Source organism: Plectrocnemia conspersa, unplaced genomic scaffold, assembly GCF_051122295.1.
Source record: "Plectrocnemia conspersa isolate PC_06_02 unplaced genomic scaffold, ASM5112229v1 ptg000005l, whole genome shotgun sequence".
Lineage (NCBI taxonomy): Eukaryota > Metazoa > Arthropoda > Insecta > Trichoptera > Polycentropodidae > Plectrocnemia > Plectrocnemia conspersa.
In genome coordinates, this window is record NW_028277169.1 from 35,278,008 (window position 1) to 35,302,107 (window position 24,100).

Genomic DNA, 24,100 nt, shown 5'->3' on the forward strand with positions numbered 1-24,100 from the left:
TACAAACTGTCTACGATCACTCAAGTAACTCGAGAATAACCGAGTTAAATCATCCGAGCAATCGAGGTTCGATAATTTTTTTAATAATAACCCATGACAATCCTTGTCGAAGGCCTTCTCAAAATCTGTATATACAACGTCTACTTGAATTCCCGCATCGAGGGATGTTGTCACCGTTTTGGTGAAAGACAGAAGGTTAGTGACAGTGGAACGGGCGGGACGAAACCTATGATGTTGGTCCAACAAAACTTGGCAAAAATTATGTAATGATATTTGTCTCGGAACACGCTCGTGCGTTGCGATCTCCCATTTTATAATGCATGCATGAAATCAGAGTTTAAATTGAACGTTTTATTTAATCAAATTATATGCGAGCAATGTGGAGATATTTTTGTCTGTTAGTTTTAGGTACAGAGTTCATAATGAGAATATACATTGTTTGTACATTCTCCCACGTGTTAAATTTTGAGTATGAAGGATAGCATCGATATTCGGGTAGGCACCTGTAGGATCCTTTCCGGGATGGCCATCACCTGTTGTGGCGCCGCCCGGCGATCGCTAGTGCAACCTCGGGGGTTCGGGGCGAAGGGGGGGCGAGGGGCGTAGTCGGGGCGGGCGCAGGCGCGGCTCCGCCCGCCGACCTTTGGCTGCGGAGGAGCAGTCGGCGGGCGATCGCCGAGGCCGCCGGTCACCGTCGCGAATTCGGTCCGCGCCCCTAGTGCCAGTGGCCGTAGCCGTAGCATGCATAGCGGTAGGTGCGCACGGGGCCCCGCGGAGGGCTGAACGATGTCCAGGAGAAAGCAGGCGCGGCCCGCGCGCCTGCCCAACGACGACCTTCCGGGGGAAGCGCCGGAAGAACCGACGACGCTGCTGCCCGCCAGCGCAGGTACCGACGGCAACAGTCGTTCTCTCTTCGAACGCGAGTGCTAATTCTGATTGCGAACTCATATTGTGGCATTTTCAGTGAAAAATTTCAGTTGGATTTAAATCTTTTTCTAAATTATTTTTTACCAAATAAGACAAGTAGCTACCAGTTTATTCAACAAAATCAGTGTTTTTTCAAAAAGTGTTTACGTATGTTTTTTTCAGTTATATTCAGCTTCAGTCTTTTAAAAAAATATTTTTTTTATTTGACTAGATACACACTGATTTCATTTTTTATATTCAACTTTCAGTCTTAACTTACAAAATCTCAGTGAAATTCATTAAAAAAATAGTGATTTAATGATTTTTAAATGTAATCTTAAAGTACAGTTTTTTTGTAATCTGTCTCATTTATATATTTATTTTATATTCAATTAAGAGTTTTCACTCATAAAAAAATAGTGTAATTTTTTAACTGTTAAATTAATCATCACTCTTGATATTTTTAGTAATAGCTTACATGTTTTTTTTTATAATTTGGCAATATTATCTTAACATAAGCCTTGTTACAGAGAGCTATCTATATGAAATTTTAAATATATATATATATATATATCAAAGTGCTGTTATATTTAATATTATATTATATCAAACTTGTGCAAGTCGATAATAATATATATCAAAGTTTAGTATGATTACTCTTTCAAATTACTGTCAAACTGAATGTTTGTTGTTAAAAAAATATAAATAAATAAAGTTTGTTTACATTTCGATTGACTAATATCTAAGCGAATATCAAAAATTGTCAAATATCGATGTCATAACAATCGACAACACATCTTAAAACTCGATTTATCTATAATTTTCAATTTACTTATAAGTTAAAATTCTTACCAAATTTTCAACGGTTAACCAGTTTCGATAAAAAACGCGTTGGAAAGTTCTCTTGACGTTTTCCCATTTTATCTGACGAAATAAAATCGAGTACATTGTGCGTTATAAATAGTTGACAGGTTACTTTTCTATATCCGGCGTGCCAGACTATTTTTAGACCGACTGAGTCTAATAGCTCAATTCGTACGAATTAACTCTTTTTAAAAGATAATAACTGAAACCTATAGTATGTATTGTATTGTACATGTGTATATAAAGGATGCTATAAATTCTAGTTAGAATAGTGCTTTTTAACGACATTCCAAAAATCTGGCGTTAGGTTAGTTACGGATATTCTCAGAATAGCTCCTAAATATCTTTTCTCTAAACCGACGAAGACGTTTGTTGAGGTTATCCATTTTAAAAAAGCAGATTGTCGTAAAACAGACAGAAATAACTGATGTTTTTTTTTTATTCGTGTAGATCGATTGTTGGTTTAATTGCTCTATGACAAGAATGTAAACAAATCTTAATTATATACGATTATATTAACAAATCATATGTTATTTATAACATATCTTAAACAAAGGTCATCTAATTAGTTTAAAGCAAATAAAATATAATCAGAATATTGTAATAAAAAAATATTATGCAAACATATTTTTATTTGTAATAATTACAAAATTCTTTACATCCTGATTATTATAAATATATACATATAATTATACTATTTTTCTAATAAATTTAAATTTCGTATATATGTATGTATAAATTAAAATTATAATATTTCAAAAATGCATAGTTATTTAACCTTGCTATTATTTTATTTCTGTCAATCTATTGTTAGTTACTGTAATTTGTCCCTTTTGCTTATTTTAGAACATCGACGCTCAAGGACCAGATATTCATAATCTTTAAACACTTTGTAATCTAATTTGGTTTATTTCTTATATACGCCAGATTTTATAAAACATAAGATTTTCATATACAAACACTAATTAGGTACTCTACTAATAGGAAAAATAATGTGTTATACAATATAAATGCTACATATGTACTTACATAATACACTATATTTATTTACATATTTTATCGCTCGTTCAAAGTAAAATATGTAATTATATAGTTGATTATCCATATTATTCTTACGTCTTAATTGCAATATAAACATATTTAGAACGAGTTATTTATAAAAAAGCAGCAGTCGGTGAATGGAAAATCGATATAATTAATTCACGCCATTTTAGTAACACAGCCTAGTTATTGTGTAGTTTTCACACCTCGTCGCTATGAGGGTGTCCATAAAAGTACCCGCGAACCCTCGTTTAGGACAACTGCTATAAAAACGAGGGCTACCGTACGAACTTATTCAATTTTACTACCGCGCTCTAATTAATCAGCTTATGTAATTATTTACTCGGTTACAAATTAAACGTAAATAAGTATTATTTTGGCTAATATCTACAATTTTTCGACGTGAGTTATCGATTTTTAGCGAAGTTGAGGCATAAAAGAAATTAGATTATATTTTATTCAGGAGCCTTTTACGGCCCTCGGGGAGCGGGAGCCCGCGTTCGCTGCAACTGCTGCTCCGCCAGTCCGGATCCAATTTAATCTTTAGTTTAATGCGTGCTCTCTTTTCGAATAAATATATCATAAACGGCGCTCGAAAAAATAAAACAGCACCACGCGCCGCCACTGTCTATGAGTGTTTATTAAAAAGCGACAATAAAATTAAGTTGTCAATAAATTGTGCTCCTTTGTAATTCGGAGCCAAAGTTTTGGGTTTGCTCTCTCGACGCTTATCACAATACATTTTTATTTATAACGCGATGATGCCAAACGATAAATTCGAGCACTAGCTTTGCATTATTTTATTTTATGTATTTTTAATGTTCATTCGTAAAGCTAAAGAGATTTAACTATTTTCATCCGGCGCGAGGGTGGGGTGAGACACTCGATCTTTGGTTTCCGATAACGAAAGGTCAGACAAATTTACCAATTCCACAAATCGTAGGTCAACGAAAGGAAGACTTTTTAGACAAAAAGCAACACTTTTAGATTTAGTATGTAAATAATGGTTCGGTGAAAATTTCAAACAATAAAAATTCTGATCATAGATGATCAATATACACATATATGTATATTTAAGAATACGTAAATATATATAAAAAATATTGTCATTTAATTATATTAGTAATTTACATTGATACACTTACATTTTCTATAATTACACAAAATTTTACTTATTAGAATTAAAACTAAAATATATTTGCCAATCAAAGTATCACTTATATTCAGAATTTAAATTGAAATTAAACGCTTTACATTTATAGTAAAATATCATAACCTCACTCATTGCAACATGCCTTAACCCAATGCGTTACAACCATGTGAAGGTAAACACAATGATTGGACATCAGACTGTAAATCAGTGATTATTTTATTAATTATATAATGCACGTCTTTGCTCGATTTAAATTTAATTATTTATCCGCGAGATTAAGAAAATTTAGGGATTACAATTATATATAATAATAATCACAATATAAATTTAAAAAAAAAAACATTTTAGTCGGTATGGGATTTGTACTTATGTCTTTCAAGTATTAGTTACCGACTGATCTATCGTGCTAATATACATATATCGAGTCATGACTTTTTGAAAAACATTCGGCTATTCTAAATTGTGGATTAAAAAGTCGTCCTCCTTATGACTTACAAAAAAAATTAACCCTTTAAAAACCACATTTGATTTTTTTTATGTTTCAATTTAAAATTCATTTTATTCCGATGTACGAATATTATTTTTGATGAATTATTTTAATGTTTTTTTTTTCATTTCCAATATTTATTGTCAAAATATTCATTTTTAAGAAGTTTGAAGTTTATAGACTACTGTTTTATTGCAAGGGCTAAGGCACGTGAGAAGTTTTTTATATTGATCCTTGTTCTATCTTCAGCTTGATGAATTTTATGTATTACATTTTTAACGTGTTTCTGTATAATGAAAAATAGCTTATTTGCTTATTAAAAAAATATAAAAAATCGTTACTCAGTTTAAAAATAGGGTTCATAAATTTTCTATTGTATAATGCATATTAAAGCAATATACAAATTAAAATAAAAAATCAGCACAATTTTTAAAATGGCTTTTGTGGTGTGAAATTAAATTGTCTAATAACAGATAGCTAAAAAGACTTTTAATTTATTCTATAAAATTACTTTATATTACAATTAGAGGATAATTTAAATGAGCAATTAATCAAATAATTGTTCTATAAAACGATTGTTTAGGTGCGAGCTGATATTGATCACAACAGTGAATACCCCATGAATAAATTTAAAGATTTACCTTACATAAATGCACAAACAATTCGTTTTATGGTACAAAGTATTGATTTAAATGCACATATCTTTTAAAATAATTCACTGTTAAATGGCATCCTTACAAAATAAATAAAAATAAAATTGGTCTTCAAATCAAAAATGACGATAAAAATCTTTTGTTTCAGTATTTTTAATTCTTATACTATTATTTTGCATTATTATTCACTTTATCAACCCAGCTCATATTTTGAAATATTTAAAAAAAAATTTGCACTGGCTGAATGGATTTAAACGTTTAGTAAAACTGCTTTATTTAAAAAAAAAAACATATTTTGATACTTTTAAAAATAAAAAAAATAGCTTAAAAAATGCTGTGCACTTAAAGGAATCTCTAAATTTATTTAACTGATATCTTGAGATATTGCGTTTATAAGTAAAATTTTAAAGATTATTGCTTCACATTTTTTTTAATCAAATGCGATTTGAATTATAAAGTTTTATAAAAAATGTATGTTTATATGAACGGCTTATACTATTTTCATGCTTACACTTTTGTTTTTAGCTACAGTCAGTGGCGTAGCTAAGGTATGTGCCACCCAGGGCGATCCTTAAAATTGCCGCCCCCCTCCCCCCCATAAATCAGTATTTCTTAAAATAATAAATTGGTTAATATTAAGCTCTTGTTATTCGCGGATTTATATATGTTTTGGTCCATTCAGGGTTAAGAACCACACCCATCGCGAATATGCCACCCCCAAGCAAGTGCCGCCCGGGGCGGCCCGTCCCCTCCGCCACTGACTACAATATAATACAAATAAAAATATAAATTAAAACGTTGATGGTTACAATTTAAGGAACATATACAAAATAATGTGCTAATTTAAGTATATTTACCTGACTAAAATCGGAAACCATAAAATATGTTCTTTAGACTGGAAAGCATATTTCCATATTAGTCTCCGATACATCAGATTAGTGAATTAGCGTGGTTACGCAAAATATTTTTACAATATTTTATGCTATGAAAATGCAAATATTGTTGGTATTTGTAGGCTATTATGATCAGTATAAAAGTGTTTTACATCTTATTTGTAGTTTTATTATAGGTGACTTGAAATTTATAAAAAATAGTATTGCTAGTGTTACTCCACACCCAGCAAGCATATGTAAAAATGTGTCTGATTATTTTTTTTTTATATTAGGGTTTTATTTTTTGTAGTAAGCGTGCTCTTTTTATTACATATTGCTCCAAGAGCTGCAGTTTTTGAGTGTATTTATTAAATTTAAGCTCAATTTTCACGTTATTGTCTTGTTCGCTTTGGAGAGGCGGTGGTAATTAATTTCAAAGAATTGAATAAAAAACAGTGGCATCCCTCGAGAGTTGCTATGATACGGCGTTATGAACTATATTTCCCAAGAATCATAGAGCGAGTTTTTGCAGCCTTCGCGAGATTCAAATCCCACGCGACGGCAACAATGCGCGAAGAAAGCTCGCTAATTAGCGAAGGGTTCGATTTGGGCATTATTCGGAGACGCTGCGTCAGTTCCAGGGTCCTTGGTTGTGGCGGAGGTCTCGGAGGAGCTAAACCGGTTCCGCTTGCATATCGAAGCGCAACAAAACGCTACGCACCGAACATTGTCGAAATGAAATATGCGTCGATTCATAGTCAGTCGTCGGATTAATTAGACGGGAAAGGAACAAAGTATTATGAGCCGCACCGCTGGCAATTATTTCATACCGATCGCTGCCTTCGAACGACTCGACATATTATCCGCAGATAATGTCCCCAGGTAATTGGCGATTATAAACATTTAATAACTATCGGCGGAATGCGCTAAGCGCTCCGATCGAGAGATCACTGAACTTTCTCCTCTCGGCTTTATCGGAATATTCCGAAAAAAATCCATTGAGCGTCAATAATTGAGATAGTTTATGAGTTCATGCGATTCCGACGCGAAACGCCATACGGACATTCCGTCACATATCCGCAGCTTTTTGCCGACAATAATCGCTCAAAACTTGCCATGTACGAATGCGCGCAGAGTCGGCTTTTGTTTCTTCGTTTTATCCTTGGCGTTTTCAACTCAAATATAGACTTCCTGATCGCAGATGCTCCTGAAAATCCCGATAACGTCGTAAAAGTTGAGAGAAATCGAATTAGTATTTTTCAGTGAAATTATATTTTCACTATTAGATATATAATTGTATGAAACAATTGATTCATAATTTTACTGGACAATATCATTAACAAGTGATTTGTCGCCCTACTTTCATTAAAAATTTGATAGTTGCAAAACTCCACTTGCTGTTCAAACCAAAACCTAGCCTAAATATTATAATAATGGTATGATGGTTACTCTTCTCCCATCCCTAGCTTAAGACACTGCTGAAATATAAACAAAAAAGAGACGTCGAACCGATTGCGTTTATGCTCTTCGTTTATGGTAAAGCCCACAGTGATGCGTTATTTATTACTTATGGTAAATTGTAAAAATAAAGTGAACGCTGCTATTGACCTTACGCGTACCAAAGCATACACTGTTCCCTTTAATAATGGAAACGTGCTTTGGAGTTTACGCTTTAGTTGCATTTTATGCGATTGAAATGGCCGTTATTAAAACAGTACATTTTTATTACCCGCAAATTGCTCTCGCTGAAGGCATCGTCATATTAACTGCAAAAACTGACATACACGTTTCACCACGAAGTATCAAATAACTTATTTATTAATACCTTGTCATGCAAAAAGGCCTTTAAAACTGACGCGTTCCGGTTGTAGAAAAACGTATAATCCATCCAAGATGTTAACGCTCATCATCGTTGTGATGGAAATAAGGGTGCGTGTACGCATGTATGCATACATGCACAGTTTTCCGCGAATTTGTTTACACCGATAGGAGAACGTTACCAATACTAAATCAGGGCTGTTTTAATTGTAGGGTGACCATACGTTGGAAATTGAATTAAAAATTAAAATGTGGTATATTTTTATTATAAATTATTGTCATGTTGTAATATTTTTTAATCAATAAAACAATTCCTGTAATATTCTATTGGTATTTTTTTTAATATTAAATTGAACAGATATTCAACCTGGAGAGTGATACCAAAACTGCTCTCATGTTTTAGAGTTATGTTAGTATATAAATAAACAAAATAAGTAAGAAAGTGATATTTTACACTTTCCTCAACAAATTAAATTAAAAAAGTAAAAATGAATTGCACTTGTAATTTCACATGGTCACCCTATTATATTTTCTCACCAATACTGTGACGATGAGCGTTCATATCTTGGACGGACTGTACTAGTACACTGCTCTCTATTTTGATTTAATTTTAGTGTTCCAACTATTGCGCAGATCGCTTTCTGTTGTTGTTAAGGATACACTTTTTTACTTACGTAATTCTGCATGAGTAAGAAATAACTCATTCTGTAGTTAATAATGATATGCTATTTGTATTATTTATTGAATTAATTATATTTATTTAGAATTGCATGAATTCATAAAAAAAATCTAGAAATTTTGTGAATTATAGAGGTTTTAAATGTAATTAATTTTAAAAATTGGTGTCAAACTTCACAGAAAATGTTACGGCACGATTTTATTACTTTTTATGTGTTTAATTTGGATTATTTAAAATAAAGTCTTAATCGCGTAATGTAGTTCTAAAAAAAGTAGTGAAACCCTAGTTATTTTGTTTGATGCGATGCAGATTAATCTAACAACGATTTATTAAAAAATCTGTTTATATTTATTTTAAAATATTAAAAAAAAAATGCTTTACGCCTAAAACAGATAAGCACCATCTAACATATTTTTTTCAGATCCTCATCTTTGTGTTTGGCTCGTTGAGTTACTAGCGTCGCTAGAAGTAAGAACAAGGGACGCGATCGCGACTCTTTAGGATAAGTAACTGTGCATCGACGGATGTCACGAGTGGTGTAGTGGGTTCGTAACACACCATTCCGGTATATTTTGATAAGATCAAAAAAAGTTTTTGCAGAAGAAAAAACAGATCTTCTAACAATGATTTGTTAGAATGACTTTTAGATATTTAAAATATTAAAAAAAGTATTTCTTCCTAAACAAAGAAACATATATTCTAACAAATATTGTTTTGATCTTATAAAAAAATACCGGAGCGGTGCGTTCCGGACCCACTACATTAATCATGCACGGTTACTTGTCTTAAAGTCACGATCACATCCCTTATTCTTGCTCTTCGTGACACTAGTTATTCAACGAGCCAAACACAAAGATGAGGATCTAAAAAAATTATGTTATATAGTGCTTATCTGTTTTAGGCGTACAGCATATATTTTTTTAAATATTTAATTCTATAATTATTGTTTGTATAAAGGTCAGTAAGACAGATTTTTTGTAAAAAATATTATTTTATACAGAATATTCGATAGAATTACAGGACAATAATTGAAAAATCGTTTTTTTTTTTTTATTTAAATGTACTACCGCGCTAACTTATATTCTCAACGTATTTACTTTGTTTCTTCACCACCGAAAGTAATTTAGTTTCGTGTTGTCCATCTAGCAATAAAGGGTCAATATGAGACGAAGACCCGATGACGCGAAGCGAGTGACTCGTGACTTGCAAGTGATCAATTTACTGATCAATGACGTAATCGATACAAATAAAATATTTCGTACGTTATAAGTAAAAATGATATTTTAAATTAAATTAAGACCATGGTAGACCCAATCGAAAACAATTATATTATATATTTTAACAACTTTAATAAAATTACTCTTTATCTAGCATATGAAATTGATATAAATAAAAATAGTGATTACGATATTCAAAATTTTTAGATATGATTAAATTAACTTTTTCATCTTTTAAATTTATTGTCATTTTAACTATTTGTTAAGTATTTATTGCAATCTTTAAATATATCTCAATGAGTAAAACGCGAAAAATAGTTTTATATCAAGTTTTACTTTATTAATATTTTAATTTAAAAAAAGGAATACTTTGTATCGATCTTATTTTTTAATGTCAAAGATTTTTTCAAAATGTATATTTATTTATAATATAAAAACATTACAGTTAGAATAAGTTAATTTCTTATTACTACGAATCCATAGCTCAGCTTATCAGTCAGTATAAGCGTTATCTTCAATCTTAATATTAGGGTTTAAAAGTAATATTTATAAAAAACTTTTAAACTAAAAACTATTTTCTTAATCCGCGGTATTCTTAGAAACGTTATACTTTTTTATAACGTTACTGTTTAAATTCAAAAAAAATGTACAAGAACTAAATACCTCTATATATATAAATTTTAGAACATTACTATAACCGCTGAAAAAATAATTGAAACCATTTTTGTCCAAATGTGTTTGATATGAAATATATATCTTGAAACATACAAATATATTTTTATTACAATAATTAAAAAAGCTCCCTTTCTTTCGTTGTAGTCGAATATTTAAAATATCCAAAAATAATATTCTATTCATCAGCACCCAAGAGCTAAAGGATAGGCGATGGCCAGTAACAGAAACCCCATAAATATACGATACATACGAGTAGTAGATATTTTTGGAATTTTGGTGACTGAATACTTAAATGAGTATCTTATTATACAATTATATGCGTAGTTATTTATATGGTAGAGAAAGCGTATCTTTCATTGTTGAGTTTAATTGAAAAATTCGATCGATTCAATATGTTAATTGAGTTCTAAATTGATGCGATAAATTAACAATTTCGACGATCAATTTTATGAAATTGGACCGATTGGATAATTGAGACGGCTCCGAACAATAAACATTTTTACACCCTGAAATAGCTTTTAGCGACCTTTTTAACAATGCGTTTTTTCCTAGAACAGATACAGCTCTGTCGGTAATCTGAAAAGGGCATAAATATATTTCATATTTGAATAGAAAGCCTTTCTAAAGCAGAAAAGAACACCGCTATTTAAAAAAAATGGCACTTGCGAACGTTTTTTATAGAACAAAAGAAACGATCCAACCTTGAGACGCTTCTTTGAGGTTACCGTTATAAATAGCACGCGCGCTGCAATCGGATTTTGATAAGCGATAAGGATAAGATCGAGGAGTAAAGGTGCCAGGTTTACACCTGTAATTATATTCCTTATAAAAAGGACGTTTCACGATGCGGTTATAATAAGTCGATGCGACACGGTGTCGGGCTATTGTGTCGGACAAAATTAAAAGATGAATATCCGCCAGTCACTGCGCCCTTCGACCAAAAGCAATCGACGCATCAAAATATGCCCGTGAATAATTCCCTCTATAGCGTTTTTGCGGATTCCATTAGCGCGCGTTTCGCAAACAAAACGCCATTTTATTTCTGTCGTACTACAACACGCAGCTCGACTTCGTTACTGCGAATTTTAACCCGCGATCAAATATTCGCACTACCGCTTTTGCATTATTTAGCACTTGCTCTCTATCTAGATATCTATAACGTGCGTTTTAGCAAAACCTCTATGTACCAATAAAATAATAAACATTTACGATATAAAGCAGTATTATTTATGTTGTTGAATATAATATATGCATTATTATAATTGAGTCAAAAGATATTTGACTTTGTCAATTATCACTATTTAACAATTTTTCACTTTCTGCCAAACACACTTTTAGATCAAACAATTTACATGTCATTGTTTTATTTTGATGATGATGATTTAAACACTTGTTATGAACAGTATTTAAAATTACATTTTTGACTGATTGTGTCAGGCGCAGTACATACCAGTGGTACGCAAACTATTTCTATTTCAAATCCCCAATTTTGTTTTAAAAATTGTCGCTGCTCATGGGTCATTTAATCGTTAATGTAGTTGAAGACTTGCACTTATTCTGGCACATAGTTTAAATTATGCATGTATGTATTAATATTTTTTAATGTGGAATACTTTAATTTAATGTTAGGTTTGCGCTTGCACTTACAAAAAAACACAGAAATTTGTAGAAGTCATCGTATGGACTTGTCACACGTGTGTTAATTTTCCGTCAGTCACTAAGAAACTGAGATACTTTTTTATATATGTTAATTTCATTAAGATTCGAAGTATTTCATTAAATGACATGCAAACGTAATAAAATATACGGAAGATATAAGCAGCTTTAAATACGGAACGTCGCGTCTGCTCTATAAGTGACCAACGAACAAATGCGCAATAAATTAACGATAGCGCCATGCAGTGGATTATTCTATAACTAGAAACGTCATTTCAGCTTTCACCGAGCGTTCCCACTGCGACACGATTTTATTGCTTTTGACGTGAATTTTTGACTTCTGAGAAGTGATACTTGTTTTTGCGTCCTCCAATTGACCAAAATTCGGTTTGAATATACTTTGACTAATATTTAAGATAAAAATATAAAATCGTATGTATGAATGATCGATAAAGATATCTATTATTTTTTCAAGCCATGATGAAACTCAAAAAAGTGGACAAACCATGACGCATTGAAATGATTTGTAATAAAATATTTCGTTCGATTTTATATAAAAATATAGCTTTTGACGGGAATTTTCAACTTCTGTGAAGTGATTATTGCTTTTGCGCCTTTCTATTGACCCAAATTCTGTTTAAATATACTTTAACCAACTCTTATAAATCTGTAAGAATAGCTAACATATTGTAATATTAAAGTGCAGACTAACCATGGAGCAATATGCGAGATGTCTGTACTTAATATTCCGATTATTTTCCCCTGAGAGATGAGTCGGCTTAGTTTGTATCTTCGACTTGATCAAATAAAAGTTATAAAACTATAATTATTTTACAACTTTCATTAGGTTAGGTTTGAGTTAGAGCAGCAAATAGACGTTTCGCAACTGTCAAATAGAGTTTCATAGACAATTTAGAACTGCATATAATTTTACTAGCGTCTATCAGTTAAATTATATTTTGTATTTAGTAAAATTTTGCATTTAGTAAAAATGTATTTGGGCTTCACTAGTGAAAATATAAATTCACTGTAACATATATACATCGCATAGTTAAAATCATATAATTTTACTATCACCTGTCTGATAAATGGTAAAAATATAAAAATATATTGAAAATATAAAAAAATATTTTCTGGGTAGTTTCGAGACTATTTTTTTTAATTTCTTTAAAGGGATAAGCCTAAAAATTATAGTTTAGAACCAAAAACGTCATTTGAGCTTTTTCCGGGGGGGGGGGGGGGGGTAAAATTTGGCTAGTCGGTGGTCATTTTTTTTAATATTTCGATTTTTTCATTTAATGACATGCATTTTTCTGACCATATTCAAGGAGGAACTAATACCGTTGCAGTAGAAACGCTCAGTAACCAGCGTTCAGCCCTCAAGACAGAGTACGCGATCTGCGTCGCGCCGCTTGGCACTCTAGTGGCTATTGGGGCTGTTCCCTATTCGTCCCTCTTGCCTTTTAGGAATGAATATTCATTTTGATAGTAAAAAATAATTCGGCTATTTTACTGACACTTAGTTATTATTAATAACTCTTATATTTTTGTCAAAAAATCTTTAAATTTTGCGACTTTTTTATTTTTGGATCGGAAACTATAATTTTCCGACCACTGATGAACTTCTTTAATTTAAAAATATATGCTAATTTAATAAATGACAAAATTACAAATACTATTCAAATATACATTCTTAAAAACGGCGCATATTTTGGATACATATCTTAAATTTTTTGTTAAAATGTATATTATCAAGTACTTAAAATAGGAAAAATAACTATAATAGCTCTAAAAATCAACAGATTTTGCTTTTGTATGTATATGTTTTGCAGTTTCTAGAACGTGGTCCCTTACCTGCTTATTTATTTTTGGTTGATGTTTGTATTGACAAAAATCACCTTGGTATATTTTTTTATTTTTTCTCTTAGACATTATTATCGATACAGCATGAGCTTATCTTTGTACAAAATATTTGCTGCATAATTTTACTTTAGTTAATATTGTTATTTGAAGACTCGCTGCAGTCACAGTTAATATCAAAATATCAGTATTTTTATTGAATTTATATTGTTATTACAATAGTCAAGATCATCGCATTGAAGAGTCAATGATAGATTGCTTTTTAAATGTTACTTCGGAATCAATCGAATCTGATTGCTAAAAAATACCTACAGTCCAAAAATATTCGCTTAGGGCAAACTCAATTCAGTTTATATCTCGTTTTGATTTACGATATATTATAGAAAAAATACAGTATGCTATTTTTTGCAACGTGTAGGTAGCTATAGGTATATATTGAGTGAAACAAATACACGCCCACTTTCGATAAAATAACAGATATTTTTTTAAAAGGTTTGAATATCGGTGATTAATATATGTACGTATAAAAATGGCGGCGCATCGAAAAAGGCTTCATTCATTAAGAGTTCATATGTATATTTATCTTGTCACGCGGCGTTACATACGGAGCGTTCTTTTCGTTTTTATTTATGGCGTACGTTTAGATTTATCATCGAGAATTTTTATTAATGGCGTCTACTTTTTCTAGCGTCGGAGTTACATCATAAAACGGAGCTCTAATTATGCAAGCGGCCGAATAATGGTTCATATTAATAACTGATAACGCCACCGATAATGTAGTAGAGTGTGAAGTAATTAAGGTTAATCTTTGCGCAAACATACCTCCGCCGTTTTCCTCGCAGGGGTCCTTTGTCCCGTGGCGGGGGTCCGTCGGCCGCCGCTACCTGTGGACCCCGAATAATGAAGTCATCCTCGGATGATGTATTCGGCGCACGCGAGCCGTTTATTACTGTAATATAAATCCACCGATGACATGGGGGTCATGTCATCGGGGCTACCGGTATCGACCGGAATTACTAAAGACCCACCGCTATCCAAAAAACGCCTAAATCCATTTTTCACTCCTCTGCGAAGACCTACTGTCGGTGGAGAGATCGCGAGCTCTCTAAGATATCGTTATCATTGCGAATGACACTCTGAAACCTTTATTAGCCAACATAAGTTTTATGACGGACTCGAGGAATCGCTATAATTTATAAAGTTTAATTAATTTATTATATTTCGAAAAATGAGAATCACTATTTGTGACTTCTACGTATTAATCTAAATATCTGGCATTCTTTGTAACAGGGCTGCCCAACTTTTTACTTGTCTCTATAAAAAATCATCGCAATCTACTAATATGCAAGGGGTAAATAATATTTTTTTTATAAGTTCACAAATAAATATTTCTTTGTCGTCGCAGTGGAAACTGCAATTTGCTTTTGACGTGAATTTTTTAATTCTGAGAATGACAATTGTTTTTGCGCCCAAATTCGGTTTAAATACACTTTACCTAATGCCAATATTTTAAGTCCATATCCTTAAAACGGTGTAATATCGAAGTGCAGACTAACTATGGGGAAATATGTGAGATGCGATGTTTTTATGTAAATCTTACGCTTATTTCTCTCTGGGAAATAAGTCAACTTAGGTTGTATTTTGGACTTGATTTATATTTTAAAACAATAATTTGTTTTAGAACATTCATTGGTTTGGGTTGGAACAGCAAATGGACGTTTCGCAACTGTCAAATTGACATTTTAGAGCAGCATATAATTTCACTAGCGCTTATCAGTTAAATTATATTTAATATAAATATATATACTACTGGTGAAAATGTATTGATATTCACTAGTGAATATATTAATTCACTTCAAAACTGTAACACTGATTCTTTGCTTGAACGTATGGAAAAGTTGAAACCATATAATTTCACTAGCACCTGCCAGATAAATTATATTTTCACGGTGTACAAATATATATCTACCGGTGAAAATGTATTCCGATATGATTTCACTGAAATGACATTTTAAAAATCTTTTTGGCACAGATTGTTTTTAAATTCCTTTTATATCACGGACACATCAACCAGCACAATTTATACTTTAATTGTGTTACAGATGTATTCTGGTTACATTTATCAAAATACATAAGTCTTCCGTTGTAATCTGACAGGCGTAACCCCAATGCGTTACAACGGTGTTAATCTGTACCAACTGAGTAAATTAATCAGATATAATGAATACCTACAAATTAAGTATTAGCCACCAGACAAAGTCGGCGAGATCTACATATATTAATAATTAATATGTGTAACATAATTTATAACCAACATGCTCGAACTCGCAACCCCTGAGTTACTTGTCTGAGACGTTACGGACTACACTATGTGTCCTTATATTTCATTTTCTCAACTAAAGAGAAAACTGTCTTCTCTTGCAATAAACATATGTCTGAAAAAAATAGGTACTACCCAAGCACCATCTAATCTATAATTGAGAATTTAATTGAAAGCTATATATCCACTTTAGAGAACCTAAAACCATTCTACGTTAAAAAGTTTATCTATACTCTAGTTAAACTAATATTGTAACGCTTAAAACAAAGAAAATGATTAAAGCTCTAAACGTCTTGTGAGTAGTTAATTTACAAAGATAACGAAAATAATCCACTTTTTATAAAGAAAAAACAAGAGCTGACTGTATCGTAATCGAATGACGGATGTCACATTTTTTCTGTAAAAAAATATATTTTAAATATTTCAGCTAATAAAAAAAATGTAAAATAAATCATAACTCAGTTAATAGATATTGCTTCTAAAGAAAAAGTAAATAAGATATTATTGGAATAAAAAATGAAATCTTTTTCTTTCTCACGCAGAAGAAATACTCAATTATCATTCTCTAACGTCGCGTTTATTTTTTTCCTATGCATAAAAAACTGCTAAGGAACATACTAAAAAATAATTTCGTCCGCGCTTCTTTAGAAATATGGATAATAATATATATTTATATATTAGTTCAAATCAGCATTCGATAAATTCCAAACATATAAAGGGAAAGAAATATGCCGAAAAGAGATCGCATCGAAATCGACAGTTAGTCTTGGACTTGTTTTCGGATGATGAACACGTGTTTTGTCCTCGGTAACGATTCGTATAAAAAACGGGGTTGGATTACTGCCAAACGTGTTTAAAATGCCTGGGAACAGTTCAATCACCTATATTCATTTCGTGTGTCTTTAACTTTTAGAATGACAATCTCGAATAGATGCAACTAAAACGATAATGTCAAAGTGCATGTATGGTAATATCACTACTGCATATTTTATCTTTTGCATTCCATATGAGTTTTAAAATTAAACGAATTAGGTATATCGTTTTTTTGTCGCCCCTATTGTGCTCGAGTTTTCCGTTGATTTATCAACGCATACGATACTAATTTCAGAAGTAATCAACTGTGAACATGCTCGATCACCAATATACGCTATTAATAAAGCGACCGATTGAATTAGGGACGAAAAGCAAGTCATAAGTCTGCGGCTAAAAAGGCGACTAATTTATTATGATCGTCGCGGCGCTGGCGTCGTTTGTCATCATCACTTCCACCCCCTATTAATATTAGTGTGACGCGACGGCGGGGATGAAAAATGTGCCGTCACACCCGACATACTTCAAAAGTACAGCATGCGACATAAACGCCTTTCGCGATCGCGAGCAATTAGCCTCTTCCGACTAATTGAGTTATGCGGCGGATTCCTGGGGACGACTCGATTAATTAGCCCGTCATATCCCGCTCAGATTTGACACACGATTTGTCTTTTAACGACATGACGTGACATGACGTGCATTACGCATGCGCCGATTTACATGCACCTGCCGTACGCAAAGCGCTTCGTTAAACTACGCAAAAAAATCTTCCTCAGTGGTGTATATACAAATGTTCGACGTTTTTGTGATTTTTTAAATAAAGCTGGAAATAATAACAGTGTTTTCCATAAGACTACAAACATAAAACATCATCTATCTAATCAATATCACTGATTCAAAAATGCCCGTCGATCGCATTATTTAACGAGTATTATCAGCGGCATTTAATAGCACGCATATGCTGAACCATACGCAGCTTATGCCCGCATGCATGCTTCCTTATTTATTCATTTTAAGTCTTAAGTTTTAAACCTGTTTCATAGTATTAAAAATAAAGGCAGCGGTAATCTTTTGCGTTAGTTTTTAACATAAGTTTTTTTTAATTTTGCGCTGATATTTTAATAAAATACTTTTTTTTTTCTTTTTATGTACCATAAGAAATCCCATGCAAAGTAAAAGTAAAGTCGGGGCAAAGCCTTAACCGTATTCTGTATGTATAAAAAATTTAAATTGCCTCTTAGAATAACAAGGTATTCAATCTGCGTAAATAGTTTCCCGTTGCCTGCTACGCGGAATTTTTGTTGATATTTGAGAGAAGGAATAAAGTATTTTATTATAATAATTGCTAAGTAATTTTTATTATCAGCAATTATACTTGTTACAATTAGAGTATCTTTGGTAGCGACTGGCATTTTTATTACAGGCGCATTATTATTTATTTATATTCATTGAAACCCAATACAATCCCAAAAAATTGTCAAATAAAAAGAAGCGCGAAATCTGAGAAAACGTTTTGTGTGGGCCTATTCATCTCCTTATTTATTAATTTATTATGGCCAAAACTTGGCTGAAATCTAGTAATACTAACGTGACGGTGGCGAAGGGCAGTGCATTATTTTGGTGGACCTCGACGGAAAGACAACGGCCGGTGGTACCTCATCCACTGTTCACTCCCATATTTTATTATGAAATATAATTTGTAAGCTATTATAAATATTTAATGTGAAAATCTGTCCGCCAAAGTATTATTGAAATTTAGCACATATAGATAATCTTGTTACATCTTACGAAGTGCCCACCCAATTTTATTGCTTTTGACTGAATTTTTGACTTCTGAGAAGTAATAATATTTGATTAAATGACTATTTAGAAAATGATTATTTAGAATCCACGGCAAAAGCAATAAAATCGTTCCGTCGCAATGGAAACACTCGAAGCATATCCAAGCCGATTTTTTTTCTTAAGTATTGGTCGAAGTATATTCAAACCGAATTTTGGTCAATAGGAGGGAGCAAAAACAAGTATCACTTTTCAAAAGGCAAAAATTCACGTCAAAAGCAATAAAATCGTGTCGGTGCCGTTGCAGTGGCAACGCTAGATAACCAAGCGCTTTCATTGCGATGACGACGGCACGATTTTATTGCTTTTGACATGAATTTTTGACTTCTGAGAAGTGATAATTATTTTTGCGCCTTTCTATTGACTAAAATTTGGTTTGAATATATTTCGATCAATACTTAAAAAAACGCGCAATTACTATCTAAATATAAATGATCGGTAAAGATATCTATTGATTTTTTAAGCTGTGGTGAAACACAAAAAAGTGGACAAACCATGAAGCATTGAAATAATTTTTAATAAAATATTTCGTTTGCCTTTATATCAAACTATAGCTTTAGTCATGAATTTTTGACTTCTAAGAAGTGATAATTACATAGGTAAAATAGCATACAGATATATTAAATGCACAATACTGGTTCATAACCATTTACATTGTTTACAAATTGTTAAGTTATACAATAACATAAAAAGAAAAATAAATTATACGAGAATATACTAAATTAAAGGAAAAATACATAAAACCTTTTACAAATTTAAAAAATCCAAAAAAAAAAAAAAAAAATTTTGGAAAAGAATGAAGCAGATGAGAAAAACAAATTATACAAAATACATAATATACAAAATAAAACACATACAAAGGTAAATAAACCTAGCCCTGTAGACCTGAAACTGATGACACTGTGATGAGCTTAACTGCATCAAAGCAATATGTGCTTAGGCATTTTATGTTTGTATTGAAATTTAAGTTTTGCTTTGTCGTAATCACCGATTCTTGAAATTAGTGAGTTTGCGTGGTCTCGCGAGATTTTTTTATAGTATTTTTCGGTTTGATAATAACAGTATTCTTTAATGGTAGGAATTAAATGATAGAGAAGAAGTGATAATAATTTGATTTAATTATACTTTGATCAACTCTCATTATTCTGTACGAATAGCTATCATATTTTTAAAACATAGTGTAATATCGAAGTGCAGATTAACTATGGAGCAATATGTGAGATGCGACGCTTGTATATACTGCTTCTTACGCTTATTTCCCCTTGAGAATTGAGTTGACTTAGTTTGTATTTTGAACTTCTAAAACTAGTTGTAAAACTTTCATTCGGTTAGGTTTGGGTTAGAACAACAAATGACGTTTCGCAACTGTCATATTGAGTTTTATAGACATTTTAAAGTAGTATATAATTTCACTATCAATAATTTATATAATTATATTGCTGAAATTAAGACTTCATTAATGAAAATATAACTTCACTATTCCATTTACACATCTCATGTAAATAAATAATGATGGTATGTAAACATATATAAATATAAAAAGTGGAAATCATATAATTTTACTAGCACGTGTCAGGTAAATTATATTATCACTGGTATATGTATAAACACATATCTACTAATGAAAATGTATTTCGATATGATTTCACTGAAGTGATAATATTTTCGGTATAGATTCGAGACTGTTTTTTTTAGATTTTATTTGTTAGACAACCCGTGAATTTTTAGTTTGAAATCGGGAATGACATTTCAGCTTTTTTTAGAGGGGGGGGGGGTCAAAAGTTTACTAGTCATTGCTCGTTTTTTATTATTTTTTTTATTATAATTCGTAGTATTTAATTAATTGACATACATTCTTCTGAACAAATTTGTTTCTAAATCATCAGATGATTTAAACTAGAGGGAAACTGAGCTTGTCTTGTTTTCAGTACCGTTCTTGCATGCATAATTTTCGATTTCATAGCGCTTTCTAGAGGTTGCCATGCTAATTAGCGTCATATCTCAATCAAATTTGACACGGGATTTGTCCTCGACGATTGACGAACGATCTGCATGCACCTGCCTTTTGCGAAAGGCTTCGTTAGTCTTCGCTTCGTTTTAAGAAAGCAGTAAGGGCTGTGTTTCAATAATTCATCTCGATTTGATTTTCGGAGTCATATCGGCGGCGGATCTAATGGTTAATTCAGGATCGGAGCCGCTGTAAACATATTATGCGCGACATTTGAAAGTCAAAGTCCATTCATGTCTCGTCACTTGTCGCCCGACTTTTCCCTATGCTATTTTCGTATATAGGTATAGGGAATAATCACATAACGCGCCACCGATTCGATCACCATTGCCTAAATTAAATTTAAAAAAAGTTGAAAAGCAATGTGGGATTTTGATAACAAATATTTTAATTTATTAATTAATTAATTAATTCAAAAATACAGTTTAAAAAGCACAATTTTAATTTTATATAGTAAAAAAATATGTTTTTTATATAATATAAATACATTATTTAGAATAGTTTAGAAGCACATAATTTGATATAATTATTTTTTGTATAATAACCTTCCTGACGCATTGAGGAATTTTGTCGATTCATAATGATCATATTTGTAATAAAATTATAATAAATTTTGATGCCTTATTTATGTCTATATATCTGCAATATATTTAAACTATTAAAACTCGCTTCTTTCTCACCGCAAGCTTATGTTATGATTTTTCCAATGCAATACCTCTCGCGCGCGTGTTAAAAAGTGCGCCAGCTCACCGAAGCGTCACGCAGGACAGGAATGAAAATTTGTTCTCTGCTAATTATTTATTATTCGACCCTTCACGGTCGGTTGTTTTGAGTATTAATTTTTAATTAAAATGGCGTACGAACAAAACATTCGACCAGGGTAGATCTTTTCGAGCGATTCTCTGCTCTATGGTATAAATTTGGGCTCTCGGCGCTTTAGATATATAGTGCAAAAGGAAGTAGTCTGCGATTAAAATAATGTAATATTCGAATGCGGAAACTCCATTATTTAAATATCTACACTCTTCATGTTACGTTTGTTTATCGACGAAATTCGCTACGTGACTCGATTGCGTTATTACGGCGCGAGCTGCAGAAAAGTAAACAAGCCGATTGCACACGCAGCGTCGGTTAGGTCGACCCAGTTACGCCGACAATGGACTCGAGCCTCTTTCGATAATCGGGAGAGCGAGAGATGATCGATCTGGGGTTTAGGGCGCTCGAGGGACCCTTTCGAGCCCGAGAGGATCGGGAGGAAACAATGCCGTTCGAGCGTACGGGAGAGTGACCGTTGCGATCTCATCTCCATCTTTCCTCTCCATCACTGCAACAGTTACGTACTAAGTTTATAAATATTTAAAACTCTCAACATCTTCATAACTTCGATCTAAATTATCATTTATCTGTATGCTTCAACTTTTCTGACGTTAATCGCTTTCATTGCTCAACCGACAGTCGTTCCGAGCAATCTTTGCGCTCTCCGTTAATACCGCAGCGTTTCAAAATACATAATTTATTAAGTTTTTTATTTATTCATAATTTTACATTATTTTTGGGTGCTATACCTTTTATAATATTAATTATTATCTTACTCTACAAAATTTTTAATTTCTTAAAATTATTATTTTAGTCTATAATATTAGAGTTGACAATAATCTCTTTGTGGATATGTTAACTTTATTTTAAATATTTAAAAAAATAGGATCTGTGGATCTGGCATTTTAAATTTAAATATGTTTAATAACTAATTAATTATATTTAAAATTATACTAATAGATGTACTCGCACGGAGAGGTTTAATTTTGAGTGCCGGAGCTAATGGCGGATTTCAAACCGAACATTTGGCACCCCCACTTTCTCTGGGAATTTTCATATGTCACAGTAGTAAACACCTGAATGCAGATCATTCAACTTATTGAACGGTTTATTATACCTAAACGGTAAGTTAATAAGGTTTTATTTTATTAAGATCAGTGAGACAGGTGTTATTTATTTGTCTGCATTTTAACCTTTATAGAAGTTTCTGAAAATATAATAAATGTATCTATGGTAAGAGTCCTTTATTGTCTCTAAACGTCCACATTGCAAGCGAAGTTCTTTGACGTTCCTTATTATGAATTTGATAAGTTAAGAGTCGCCAAAACTATGAGTAGTCAACAAAAAACATTGTCTATGGCATTTTGTACGTTCAGCTATTTTATTGTGACATTATATTTACCTCGAAAGCAGGAAGTCATTTGGGGAAAGGGTGGGGGCACCCCCCCTCCCTTAAATTTGCCCAGAAAAATGCATATCATTTTATGAAAAACTATGAAATTAAAAAATGATCACATTTCCCCCCCCCCCGCCCGGAAAAGTCTGAAATGACGTCACTACTCGAGAGAAACATTTACCTTTCGAATCTATACTTGTCATATCGATAGACTGTCATTGCTTATTTATTGTCATAACAAAGAAAAGACGAATTGTAAATCGATGCTGCTCCAAGTCAATAAGCACATTCTCGTATTTAAATGTCAGTCACGATCGTCGCCACATGATGATGGATCCCAATTCGAAAGTATACTAGCATTCTCAAATAAATAAATAAACAAGCTGCAACTGACATCATCCTTAAAATCGGAAAATTTATTTAATCGATTTTAACAATAATGATGCATTATTTTAAGTCTGTTACTGAATCTATATTTTTTTAATGTAAATTATTGTGTACATAGGTGCCTTTTTACCTATAATATTTTTCGTTGATTTTTGTTTAATAAAATAATAGAAAATATTTTATTAAACGAAAAATAGAAATAAACTTTGGATTTTTGAATTTTTAATTTACTTTCCTTTATGTGTTTTGGTGATTTTTCCGGACAAAAATTTTAAGGACTGATTTTTGCGGACAGGAGTTTTCCGGACACTGATTTTCCCGGACAGGAATTTTACGGACACTGATTATTCCGGACAAAAAAATATTTTTATTATTTTATTAAACAAAAATTAAGATTTTTGAATTTTCTTATGTACCTATATAATATGTTTCGGTGATTTTTCCGAATAGAATTATTCCGGACAAGAATTTCGAGGACAGATTTTTGCGGACAATAACTTTCCGGACACTTTTTTTTCTGGACAGGATTTTTCTGACACTGATTATTCCGGACGAAAAAAATAATTTTATTATTTTATTAAACAAAAATTAGGGATACACGTTTGGATTTTTTAATTTTTAACTACCGAGTTCAAAACATTTT

At 32.0% G+C, this 24,100-nt stretch overlaps 1 protein-coding gene across 5 annotated transcripts in view; it reads left to right on the forward strand.

Annotated features, from left to right (window-relative positions):
- Nucleotides 1-657: 657 nt before the first annotated feature.
- The window catches only part of salm (spalt major), a 63,061-nt gene continuing 39,618 nt past the window's right edge, over nucleotides 658-24,100 (forward strand). For all 5 annotated transcript variants that reach the window (XM_088186124.1, XM_088186127.1, XM_088186129.1 and 2 more), the window contains exon 1: nucleotides 658-886. In XM_088186124.1, the coding sequence (XP_088042250.1) occupies nucleotides 787-886 (100 nt within the window). In that variant the 5' untranslated portion in view covers nucleotides 658-786. The remainder of the gene's footprint in view (nucleotides 887-24,100) is intronic.